This window comes from Anarrhichthys ocellatus, unplaced genomic scaffold (genome assembly GCF_004355925.1).
Source record: "Anarrhichthys ocellatus isolate YVR2014 unplaced genomic scaffold, GSC_Weel_1.0 scaffold85, whole genome shotgun sequence".
NCBI lineage: Eukaryota > Metazoa > Chordata > Actinopteri > Perciformes > Anarhichadidae > Anarrhichthys > Anarrhichthys ocellatus.
Window position 1 is genome coordinate 464,278 of NW_022280115.1, and position 12,813 is coordinate 477,090.

At 40.2% G+C, this 12,813-nt stretch overlaps 1 protein-coding gene across 1 annotated transcript; it reads right to left on the reverse strand.

Moving 5' to 3' along the window:
- Positions 1–6: 6 nt before the first annotated feature.
- On the reverse strand, positions 7–9,502 carry LOC116398552 (junctophilin-1-like). The gene is made up of 6 exons (XM_031874947.1): positions 9,496–9,502; positions 9,049–9,198; positions 6,753–7,019; positions 4,530–4,948; positions 2,310–2,406; positions 7–138 (listed from the first exon to the last, which is right to left on the reverse strand). Exons 1-5 carry the CDS (start codon positions 9,500–9,502, stop codon positions 2,326–2,328), a joined length of 924 nt encoding a protein of 307 aa, XP_031730807.1. The 3' UTR covers positions 7–138; positions 2,310–2,325.
- Between the last annotated feature and the right edge of the window lie 3,311 nt (positions 9,503–12,813).

A 12,813-nucleotide genomic window follows, 5' to 3' on the forward strand; every position in this document is an offset into this window, starting at 1 on the left:
CCCTTCTCCACCTTCACTTGGCTATTTTCAGTCCTCCGTTTTGCCCATGTCCGCCATTCTGAGGGGCACCATTTTCTTAAAAGGCCCCTTTGGCTGATGGAGAGTTAGTGACTTGGGCGACTAGTTTGGATGAGTCCACTGCGGGGGATAGATGTTGGAAGACATGTTACAATTATGTACATAGTATATCAAAGTACACGTAACTATAATTCTGTAGATAACACCAGGATTTTATTATTATTTTATTTGTTGTTATTATTAAATACACTGCTATGTATTTGTTTCATGTGCACAGATAAAGGTGAGGGGATGTTAATGAAATGAAACTACAAACATGAAATTATTACAAAGATTCTCACAGAGGCTTGGGTCGTTATTTACCTCTAACTACAGAGAGAACCAGAGCTTTCCATGAAACAGGCTCGTATTAGAGGCAAGTCTTTATTTCAAATGTACTCTGCTACAGAGTCACTTAACTGTTTGTAAGGGATGGATTAGACAAAGTCATTAGTGTGTTCTAACGTAACCTGAAAACATTAGCCTATATAAGATAGCTTACTATCTACTAACCAAGCATTACAGGCCAAGAGTAAAAACATCATTTCAAGTTTGTCGGGTAACTTTTTACGTGAAAAAGAGCCTTTCATGACTAGCACCTCCTGGTTGTAGCATTTCTCCACTCTATGGAACCTGCTCTTGGATGCTGGCACTGTTTATGGTAACGTTAGCGTGGAAATTTATTTTTAATCTTTGTTTAACCAGGCAAGTCACTCAGAACTAATTCTTATATACAATGGTGGCCTGGCAAAAGACAAACCTCTTGAGGGAAAGGGGGAGGGGCTTGACGCTACAGATAGATGCATCAGTTACCCTTCATCCTAAAAGCCTTTTCTCTTGTGACGTTAAAAGTCAAACACACCACTTGAAAATATGAAATAATGTAAGCTAAGCAGCCGTGTCCTTATCATACTTAAAATAGTCTAACTAGCTTTACACTGCAATACAATTTCCCCGTCAAATGTATCATCAGCTGGTGAGGATGCTGACTGTGTGGCCGGGACCTGCTAGCTTTAGCCTCACACTTCTAGCACCATATCATCCGTGTAGCTGTCAATTACATATTTACGATCCTTGTACAGGGTTCTCGTTTTAAAATAAGCTAGCTGGAAGTCATTAAAAAGTCAAGTGGAGACAACATTAGCTTAATTACCTAGCTAGTTACAGCGTCAGGTGTCATTTCAGCTGGGGAAACCATGGTTGTTAGACATGAGAAGCCTATTTTCATCTTCTTGTGTCTGAAATCAACCTGCTGCTGTTCTCATTGTAAATTGCAATGAGAACAATGGAGACTGGAAACCTCGACAGCCATAGCAACAGTAACTAAGCAAGAGTCAGTGAGCAGTTAAACAATACTGAAATAATAATAATAGATAACTGAGAATGGTCGAGGCTTAGAGAAATAATCATTGAGAATGGTTGGAGGTATGAGAACACTGCAGTCACAGCAAAGGCAGCTGTTCTAAGATCAGTTCTGGTTCAGGGCACCTGTAGCTTCAACCAATCACTGGCACTGGTTCAGTATTGCATTACTGAATGCAATGGTGAGTGTTTTTATCAGGCGCAATGAAATGGCGTGAAATAGAGGCAGCAGGACGACCAAGAGGCTCATGTTTTATACAACAAGCCAAGCTTCATCATTATAAGCATATTTTATCATATTTTAGTAAGATGCTTCATTGGTTTATGATCTGCTGACACAATTAAAGAGTATGGTCTAGACCAGAGGTATTCAATTAAAATTCAACGGGGTCCAGTTATAGAGAATTCCATCCTTGGCTACGACGTGTCCTGTGGCGAAATGTCCCTGAGCAAGACACTGAAACCCTAACTGCTCCCCTCAGGAGCAGCCCACTGCTCAATGTATACTAGGGATGGGTTAAATGCAGAGAATAAATTTCCCCACTGCGGGACTAATAAGGGATTGTCCTCTCCTCTAAACCACTTGTTTCAGCTCTATTCCACTCTGTTAACATCTTTGTTGGGCAGTGACTGAATGTTAGGATTCTAGTGGCCCCCTGGTCTAGACCATAGATTGTATAAAGATGGACGACATGACAGCTCCACAAAAGTGAAGCCAAAACATCTCGATCGCCCCCTGGTGGCTGGCTGCAGTACATGTCAAAACCCCCACCTCCTCCATGTTAGCGGATGGGACATAGGCCTAACTAAAGTACGTGCCAAATACATTTTTCCAAAACATGGTGTCTGTCATTTTAAGTAGTTCTTATCAAACTGATGTAAATTCTTACCTGAGTTCAGATTTGGTCAGGTAAGGAAATGGACAAAAATGATTGCTAGACCTACGTTCAACAGCATCACTAGAGCCACCAAGATAGAGTTCGGGCCCTGTGAAAGCACAAGAAAAGTCTCTAAGTAGCAGTTACAAATACATACAATGCCAATTCAAATGTCAATACATTTGAATATTATTAAGAAATGTTAAGCAACCCACTTTTGGAACATCTCACTAAATGTTAACTTAATCTGTCATTCTTATAATTAGGAGGTTAGCTTCGAAAAAAATAACAGTGCGAAAATACACAAGGACCATTTACTCTGCTCGATTCTATGTAGAAACAAGATATGTTTGTTTCTTCTTGATTTGAACATATAAAGTAGTTAATAAAATAAAATAAAATAATTTAAATCTAATTATTTTCCTCAAATACTTTAGCCCTACTTACTTGCTAGAATTGAAGAAAGAACATTTGAAAGATGTATTGTTAAAATCATAATTATGAACAGATATTAAAATCAAGCACAATTATGGCACTCAATCTTATGTTATGGCAAATGTACGAAGGAGTCAAATGTCTTTAGTTGCATAGTTCAGAAGAAAAATCCTTACTCCTTATATCACAGAGGTCAACAGGTGAAATATGCAAACTAAGGCCACGTCCACACTACTCCGTTTCCATTTGAAAACGCATATGTTTTGCTACGTTTACACTGAGCGTCCACGCTTTGAAAACACTCCCGAGGACGGATAAGTTTAAAAAACGCTGGGGTTGCGTTTTCGTGCGGTTGAAAACGGATAAGTTTGGAAACACCCGCGTTCGCAACTTGATTGGTTCTTAGCAGTCATGAGGTGTCCTTCCCTGATTCGTCACACTCCTATCACGTGACCGTTTCCCGGAAATCATAAACAACAGCCTTGATTACCGATCGACTACCAGCTTAATTTAACATGGACAACTGATTACAGGTGATGCTTATCTTGTTGTCTTTACGAGCAGCTGTTGTTCAGTTGCAATAAGTCTGCATTATTACGGAGGAAGCAGATGTTATTGGAGCGATCAGCAAGCGTTGTGACCAGCGGCGTTATCAGACCTACGGAGGACGTCTGAAGTCACGGTTAACGGCTTTAGGGAGGGTGATGGACACAAAACGGAGGACTTTCCTGTCCTTATTAATGCTTATTTTGTTCTGCACAACTATTGTGAAGTCCGCAGATAAAATGTAAAGGAACAAAAGCAGTAATTGCTCTCCAGTAGGACAGAGACTTCAGACACCAGCAGAGCTACGAGTGAGAACAACAAAACCGAGGGAACGAGTGAGAGACGTGTGTTGACCACATTGATGGACCCATAATCTAGTAAACCTTTATGTGTAAGTGTTGATTTTAAAGTGAATTTGATGTGAGAGAGAGAGAGAGCAAGACCCGCAGCGCTGTAACCAAGTCTGAAAAATAAAACTTCTAAAACTTTCCACGAAATGTGTCTGTTTGAGTTCATAGAGGAAGATTTTAGAGAAGATCTCAACTATCAAACAACCTTTCATTCTTAGACTAAGTTATTACTTTGTCGTATTTTTTTTAAACTAAGCAACCAATCTACTTCCTGTTTACATCGGCACCATCATGCCCAGTGTACGTGAATAGTCACGTGATATTCGTTTTCAGGCGTTTCATTCTGGACGGAGATCATCTCGAAAACGATGCTGAAACGCCGTGTGGACAGAGATCGTTTTCGTTTTAAAACAGGGAGTAGTGTGGACATGGCCTAAGAGCCGTGAATGAATCATATTTTCTTCTGTATTGTCCAAATTATGAGTTAAGAATATCAATATTAAATGAAATGTCTATTCAAAATCCAGGAATGTTTTGGTGCACTGACGATGACAGAACGAAATGGCTATACGATTTTAATGCGTGAAAGTTTAATGTATCTAGAGTTTATTTTAAGCTTTAGAAACAAATGTAGCTAACTTATAAGCATTAAAATAAATTTAAAACAAACGTCAGGATGGTTTATTTGTTGAGTATTATATGTAATTTATGTTGCTACTCTGGTTTCTGTCAAGTTTTCTAAATAATGGGGCCTTGTACGCCTGTTTTGGGCTAGGAATATGAATTATGCATAACATCTTAACACAATATGTCAATGTATTTGCACAATTACACATCAATGCACTAAAAACGACAAGTAAGTATCTGAATCAAACAAGTACAGTAACTTTATCTAACTCACCGACTCCTCCACTACAATTTCCGGAGCTATATCCATACTAGCTTTCTTGGTTTCTGCAAGGCTCTTTGGTTTGGTTGATTCCTGTCTTTTTGGCTTGGCAGGCTCTGGCGCTTTGGTGGCCTCTTGTGAAGGGCTGGCGGCTGGCAGGGACTTTGGTCCGGGTGCCCAAATCTGTTTGGCAGGTGGCGGCAAGCGCGCCAGGCTTGATGGGTGAAAGTCATCCTCCACACCAATCGGATCCTCGGGTGGCGGGATCTTGACGTCTGCCTTGACATAGTAACCGTGGTACTGGGAGTGAATCTGCCCATTGCTGGGGTAACTGCTCATTGTTGTGGTAACAGCTGGTTTGACCGCTGGAGGAGCCTCCTGCAGCCTCACTTCCTGTCTGAGAGAAAGTTTTGATGCTGCTTTTGTTATGCCTGCCGAGTAACAGAAAGGAGAAGAGGAGGGAAATGAATATCCAAAGAACCAACACAGATATTGTTTGGGGAATTATTTCCAGGTGTCCTTGGGCAAAACACTGAACCCTAAATTGCTCCTGATGGTCAGGCCAGCATGTTGCACGGTAATTCACTGCCATCGGTGTGTGCGTATGTATTATACCTGGATAGCAATTGAGTGCAAAAGCAATATAAAGCAGTCCATTTCTGATCATCAGTTAATTGTGCCAGAGCAACAGGAAAAAACAATCAGCAGCAAACTTAATAATATCAAACTCAAAAACAAGAGGCCAAGTATACAGGCAATCGGCTCAAAGTCAGTGTATAAGACAGTGTCCATGCACTCAGCTGTGCTATCACTATTAGCCTCTTCCAATCGCGGGCCAGTTAACAACAGTGAGTGAGGAGTCAGCAGGCAGTCAACAGCAGTGAAAAACAGGCAATAAAAGGTGTTTTGAGAAAGTGTGAGTCACCGTAACCACAACAGATAAGATAACATAATCTTTTATCAGTCCCACAGTGGGGAAATTCACAGGATCACATCAAGATCCATCAGCATGCAGCCATACCTGGCCACTACAACTATTATGTAGTTTGCTGCAGCAGAATGGGAGTTTAGCCCTGGACAGACACAGAGGTGCACACTCACTCGCAGACACGTAATAATGAATCACACTGCTTTTCTAGGCAAGACCCGCCCTGTGTAGCTGGTTTAGGCAGAGACGATGGGTTAGGATTAGGCATTGACTTTGACTAGTTAGGGTCAGGATAACTCATTGTTCAGGGCATAGGACTTGAACAAATCAGGTTACTGGTATAATGATCAGCATGGTTGCCTGGCCAATCCGTGTGCTTTAATGCTACGCAGGGCAAGTCTTGCCAAGAAAAGCAATGTGAATCAGAATAAAGCCCTACGAACGAATGCCAACACGCGACTGATTGCATGATCCTCGATACGGAGATGATTAATGGATAAGGAAGTGACTATTCTGCACTTTTATAGGCTACTTAAGATCCCTGGTTTCTGAGTCAGTTACTCTCTTACAACTGACACTGCTGGTTGCTGTGTTGCTGCAGTAATCATCGTTAAATGCCACATTTGCTGCTAAAATGACTGCTGCTCACCATGTTGCTATTCATTACAGCTGTTGACTTTGTTGCTGTTCCCTTGTGTCTACACAAGTAGTGTAGTTGCTGCAAAAATGATTGCTGCTACTCACCAAGTTGCTCTTAACATCATTGCTGCTGCTCCACAAGTTGCTCCTAAAATAATTGCTACTCTTCACCAAGTTACAACTAAATCATTGCTGCTGCTTACCAAGTTGCTCTTTAAACTATTGCTGCTGCTCGCCTTGTTGCTTCTTCACTTATTGTTGCTCTTCATCATGTTTCATCACCTAACATTCATTCAGCCCCTCTCAATAAACAGTATTCCTCTCTAGACATGCTAGCTGTGCTCAAGGCCTCGGCACCAAATCGATGCTGACACTCCTCCAACACAAACATGGATACTGTTCATTATAAAACCATCAACTGACATGTAGCTGAATATATAATTGAACATATATACAAATATTTGATTCTATTATATTCTAATTTAAATAAATGTTCTATGTTTGTGTCTAGTCTGAATGGGGGTAAACCTTACATTTCATTGTACAACCCTGTGTTGTAAAATGACAAATAAGTGAACATTGTAACCTTGATGACTGTTAATTGCTGATGAAGGATGTTTCATGAGAAAGACATGCTTGCCAAATTAAAAACAACCCAAGTGGTTTACCTGCTGTCAAAGACTCAGCCGCCGGGGTTTTGTTCTCTTTCCCAGCATGCTTCGTTGGAGCGACGGCGGCGGTAGCCTTACTGCTAAACAAGGTATTTTTAACAACAGTGGGTGAAGCAGTGGGGCTGGGAGATGGAGACGGGTCGGGTGTTGTGCCTTTCCGGTAGAAATGAGGGCTCCCTGATGGAGATTTCTCCTTTTTCTCCTCCACAGGAATCTCCTTCACCTCTACTGGCTCATTATACTTCTGCCGTATGTAGTCCGGGCCTGAAAAAACAGACAAGTAAAGAAAGTTATATTTCACAAGGATCACCTGCATCTTCTCTTCCAAATAAGATGGGTGACCTGGAGGATTATTCACAACCTGTCTGATCACCTGACCGCTCATGTTTCTTTACCTGCTGGACTTAAATGTATTAGTATGATAGGATTGATGGCTAAACTATGAAAATAAGACCAATGTTGTAATACATTGGAATTGTTCTTGAAGATTTTCTTTTGGGAACGATCATTCAGTACATGAGTGCAAGACAATGATCACTGTCTTATCCTACTGTGCATTGACTGTAACTACAGGAAAGGGAAAGGGTTCAAAGGAGACACTGTTTGGAACACAACACAGAGCTGTCGATGAGGATCAGTATCTGTCAGCGGCTTACAGTTTGAAACATCAGCTACAAATGGGAATTCATTATTTGTGAGTGGAACTTCCAGCTGAAAGTATAAACACATAACTACATTGCAGCATTTAAAGACAACTCGTGTAGTTTTATCATTCTGTTATTCTTTCTTTTGCTGCTGTCTATTGTAAATAATTAAGAGCACAATGAAACCGGTAATTGTTCATTTTAAAGACCTGGTTTTAAGAAACCATATTTACTATTGTTCTTAGAACACTATGGTATATTACATGGGAGAAGGCATAGATAGACTGGATATCCACGTTTGTAGTTTTATTTTGTTCAGCCTTTCTGTATGGTCCTTTTATTCTCCTGTCATTCTCACCACATGTCTGGTGGACTACAGTGATGTCATAGATGTGAACTTGTCCACCCAGAAAGTCCACATTGCCATTGAGCTGAGCCATGTGGGATCTAATGCCTCTTTTCCACTGCATGGTTGGATTCGACCCGACTCTACTCAACTCACTTTTGGTACCATATACATGTCTAGATTTTGTTTTCCACTACAGATAGTAGGTGGAATTTTTAGCTGATCTTCATAGCAACGAAGCGTGAAACTGTCATCTTCAACTGACACAGCCCTGGCTGGCAGCACCTCGCCAATTGTATTGCATGGTTCTGCTGGCTGCCGTTTAAAAAAAAAAAAAATCTCGGTCAAGTGATAAAAAAATGCCGTTGTTATTGACTGTAGCTTGGCTTTTTAAAGATGTTTGTGCAGGATGTCCCGTGTACTGACTGAATTCGAGCTAACTGCTAACCACTAACGGAGTAGGACGAAATGAAAGCATGATTTGTTTTCTTGTTTCTTTCACTTTGAATTTCATCCAATGAACATGTGTCACTCAAATGTAAACTTATTTGAGTGTTGTAATTACTATTCATGTCATTCAGAATGGCCCCTCGCTGCTCTATTGGCATCCTGTTATGGTACCACCAATAAACTCATGTGTCACTAAACCCTTTCCATTAGCAGGTGGCCTTTACTGGCAAACAATGATCTTCGTAATCTGTTCCTCCACTTTGGCACTAAACAACATCAGCTAAGGGCACGTCTGTGATTATTGTTCAAGCTTTTGTTGCAATAACTTAATATGATGATATTATCTTGACATCACAAGTTAATGATCTTTTTCTCCTGACAATTAGACACTGTTATCTAAAGGAAACAAGATAACAAACACGTTATCACAAGACAGAGATTCTTATCCCATGATAATTAACTCTTGATCATGCTTGATTACCTACAAATCACTTGAGTTCAGTCAATCATTTCTATCATTTGTAATGCAGCCCTCCATCCAGATGTCATGAATCACAGACTTTGTGAAAAGTCTCCGACCCTCTCCATAATATATATTATATCACTGCTTACTGCGATATTAATTGTTAACATTAAGGCCATGTCTTTGAAATCAACATCAAATCGGGTGACCCCCTCTGATGCAGAATGAATGCAGCACTGTATAACTTTTAGAAAAGAAGCATCATTTCTATATTCTACTGCTTTCAGAGGCAACATAAAAGACAGATTTTTCAGTGTCTTTAGCATTTAATTCACCTCATGCTTCTCCACTGTGCTGTGTCTGGCTGTGCTGGTGCTGCTGTTACAGTACCTGGCTGGTGGAAGCCCGGGGAGAGCTCTCTGGCCACAGCCCTGGCAATGTCAGAGTCCTGACTGGCTGACTGGGCAGCCTGGTCTGCAGCCTCTGCTTTGGCCCGGGCATGGGACGTCCTGTAAAAAGGACACAAATATAATATGTAAACTCAGTGAGTTTAGCATCCAGCAAGTAACCAACATACTCGCACAGCATAGTTGCCCCCATTTTGCTACGCTACATGCTATATACATACACACACATATGCCTTTTTTAACCCAGGTTAACGGCTCCCTTTGCCTGGGGCTAAGACAGACTTCACACTTGCACGATCCTGGCACATTCCAAAGTGGGCTAACCCGACTTTATCCTGCAGCTTGCTGGCCCTGCTCCCGAGTTTGCAGGGTTAAACACGGAGCTAAAAGCTGCCAGTGTGAAATGGGGCTAAAGTAAACGAGTTCTCACAGGACATTCTAGAATGTAAACATTAGTCACGTGCTCCATCAGACATCTAACCCGGGCCTGGTAGAGGTGCGGTGTGAGTAGTATAAGGTTTAGGTTAACCTTGGGTTAACAATGTGTGTGTGAAAACGGGGCTAAGTTATCCCAGCGTAAACTCTTTATGTGCACTGTGAAGAGCCTGCATGTCTACAATAGGGCTGCAACAACTGGTTATTTTTCATCATTAAGTACAGGATAACAATACTTCCAAGTATTTATAAAAAGATAGTATAAGGGCATACGAGTTTGTGCATATGATGAACAACATCATGTAATATCGGATATTATTTTTAACGGTATATAAACAACAATTAAAATAGAGTGTGTGTCATTTTCTAATTCTGTATTATTTTCAGCTGCAGGTTGTTTATTTGGCTTCCAATTTTTTCTTGTGCTTAGTGACTAAAAACTGCTACTGTGACTGGACCCTCACTCACACTGAGGAGCACATTAATCCATCATCCCATGGGGCACTTTTATCCACTCAGAACTGGTGAGACAGTGAAGAGTAGAGTCTTGAATACAGTCGGTACCCTGACTAGTACTGCCACATGAGAGATAGAGAGTGACAAATATACATCTCTACATTTGAAATCCCAAAGCCAGGTTTTGCTACTCAGCTCAAATGCTAGCAGAACCCCGAAAGAAAATGTAAGGTTACAGGAGAAGCATGTCATCTATATAGGAGTACACGCAATGTACTGTGCACAGCGTTTGATGTAAGTGGGATCATCACATAACAAGAACCCACTGTTTAGATTCACAACTATACAATATACAAATAAATAAACCCACACTAGAATTACCGCCTCCAGGGTGTAAGCCTCTGCCAACCAGTCAAGTTGCATAATACATCCATGTCCGTCCAAAATATCATCACTTCATCATTTTATCCTATTGGATATTAGAATTGTCATAATTAGCATATTGATTATTGAGTTATGGACAAAACACGTTTCCTGAGGTCACAGTGACCTTTGACCATCAAAATCTATCAGTCAGTCAAGTGGACATGTGTGCAAAATTTGAAGAAATCCCCTCCAGGTGTTAGTGGGATACGTTCAGTGGCCTTATTATTAATCACATTAACCTCAGTGATGAGTGCAAACCGTCTGTGCCATTGCCTTTGCTTGCATCCATGAAAACTTGTATATCTTGTAAATCTATAGCTCTTGTAAATCTATAGCACAACACTAGAGCACTAGGTAGGGGGGAGCCCCGGATTGCCTCTGGGTATTTCACACACATGAGGCCTCATTTCATCCTTGAGTACAAGTGGACGTTTGTGTTAAATTTGAGGAAATTCTGAAAACATAATGCCCCCGGCTGCGGCTGGCGCCCGCACGGAGGCAGGAATCCATTTAGCCTCTCTTTTTTAGCCAACGCTAACCGATTAAATGACAAACAGGGCCAACGGCAGGTCAGCTGTCGCTAACTCACGTTCGCTCCGCCAGTAATTCAACGACAGGCCAAAATTGAACTTGTCTGTACCCAGACACAATGTGTTTGTGAGTGAAGAACCTAAATGTCACTTACCACCAGTAGGTGACATTTAAAACTGATCCCCCGCTGGTAAATAACCAGTGTTGCAGACAGCTGTCAGTAATACCATGGCTAAATACATTCTAATAGCCTGTACATCCATGTTACATCCAGAGATGGGCAAAAATATATCAAAATGTATTTTGATACAAAATACAAAATACCCCTCAAATAAATGTATAAAAATAAAATACAAAATACTGGTGCCAGAAAATGTAATAAAATACAATACATGTATTTTGTATTTAGGAAATACTTTTTTCTGGATTTTCCGTTTTCTCATAATTTGGTATAGCAGAGCATTCAGGTTTGGGCTATATAATGTACACAAAGCTCTGGTGAAGCCCACAAAAAGGAAGAACAGTCACAGAATGTCAGTGTAACTAAGCAAAGCTATTAAAAGACAACTTGATTGATTATGTATATATATATTTTTTTATTAATGGGACTTAACAGCCCATAAACTTGTAGAATGTATGAAATAATAAAACTAAGAATACTTTAATAATATGCCTTTTAAATAAAATATATTGGATATTTAATGTTTTTTTTTTTTTTTTTTAACAAATGGACATCTACTGTCATAGCCTGGCTAACTGTGAACTATATTATCTTTTCTATTCTATCTATTATTATTAATTGATATGGCATTATGACATTCACATTGAGAAGATACAGTATAACTTGTAATACAGTGCAAGATTAGATGGTCAGACGTCTCTTGATAAGGTTATCATGAACATACAAGCTCCGATCTCCCTCTTCCTATATAGCTAGCTACTCCACTGATATGTTAACTTGCTAAACACTGGCTATGCACTAGCCTAGACAGCATGCTAGCGTCATTAGCATGTTAGCATCGATCGCTAGCTTGATATTATAACCATCACCATGTATATAGACAGCATGCTAGCGTCATTAGCATGTTAGCATCGATCGCTAGCTTGATATTATAACCATCACCATGTATATACAATAGGCTATGTAGCCAGACCCAGACATAGATTATACATCAAGCTAGTTGACATCTGTCACACTCAGATAAAATATTTAACTTGACAGACAATCCGTTGAACTTGAAGATCTGAAGACTGAACTCGTGAACTGTTTTTTGATTCGTGGAGAAAGTATTTTGAGTATTTTAAATACAAAATTACTCCACTCTAAAGTATTTTGTTACAAATTACGTTAGATTTTTTATCGGCCCTATCAAATGCAAATTACAAAATACTCAAAAGTAATTGAAATAAGTATTTCAAATACAAGTCATAGAAATACTGCCCATCTCTGGTTACATCCATGTTACATCCATGTTGGCCTCTTGCTAGCATAGCCGAGGGTGCTGACGCAGCACTGAAATGATCCAAAAACCTTTTTTGGCATTACAGTATATTATCTGTTGGTGCCACAAACCCCTCTGCAGTAAAATAGTTCCACAATGAACAAAAGCTTGAGTGTTTGAATCGAGGATAATTGGTGTTCCTTGAGGAATTGTTACTGGTATGGCTTAAAGCTATGTGTGTATTGTTTTCTGTCTTGCATTGTTACTGTTGGCCATGGTACTATTTCTACACTATTTAGTGAAATCAATTTAAAATCGACGTAGAGCCACAACAGAAACCTAACCAGGGAAGCTCTGGTCCAAAGGTCAGCCATGTCATCACTAGAGTTCTTCCACACTGACCAAGAGAATATCAGATACACACTACTGACTGACCGTGTGTGTGTAGGTGGGGGGGG

What these genes read in the sequence shown, in the direction of transcription:
- LOC116398552 (XM_031874947.1), bottom strand. An exon ending in CCCGGGCTTCCACCAGCCAG is followed by an intron (nt 7,020 to 9,048) that starts GTACTGTAACAG and finishes CTGTTTTTTCAG; the next exon opens with GCCCGGACTACATACGGCAG. An exon ending in GGCTGAGTCTTTGACAGCAG is followed by an intron (nt 4,949 to 6,752) that starts GTAAACCACTTG and finishes GTTACTCGGCAG; the next exon opens with GCATAACAAAAGCAGCATCA.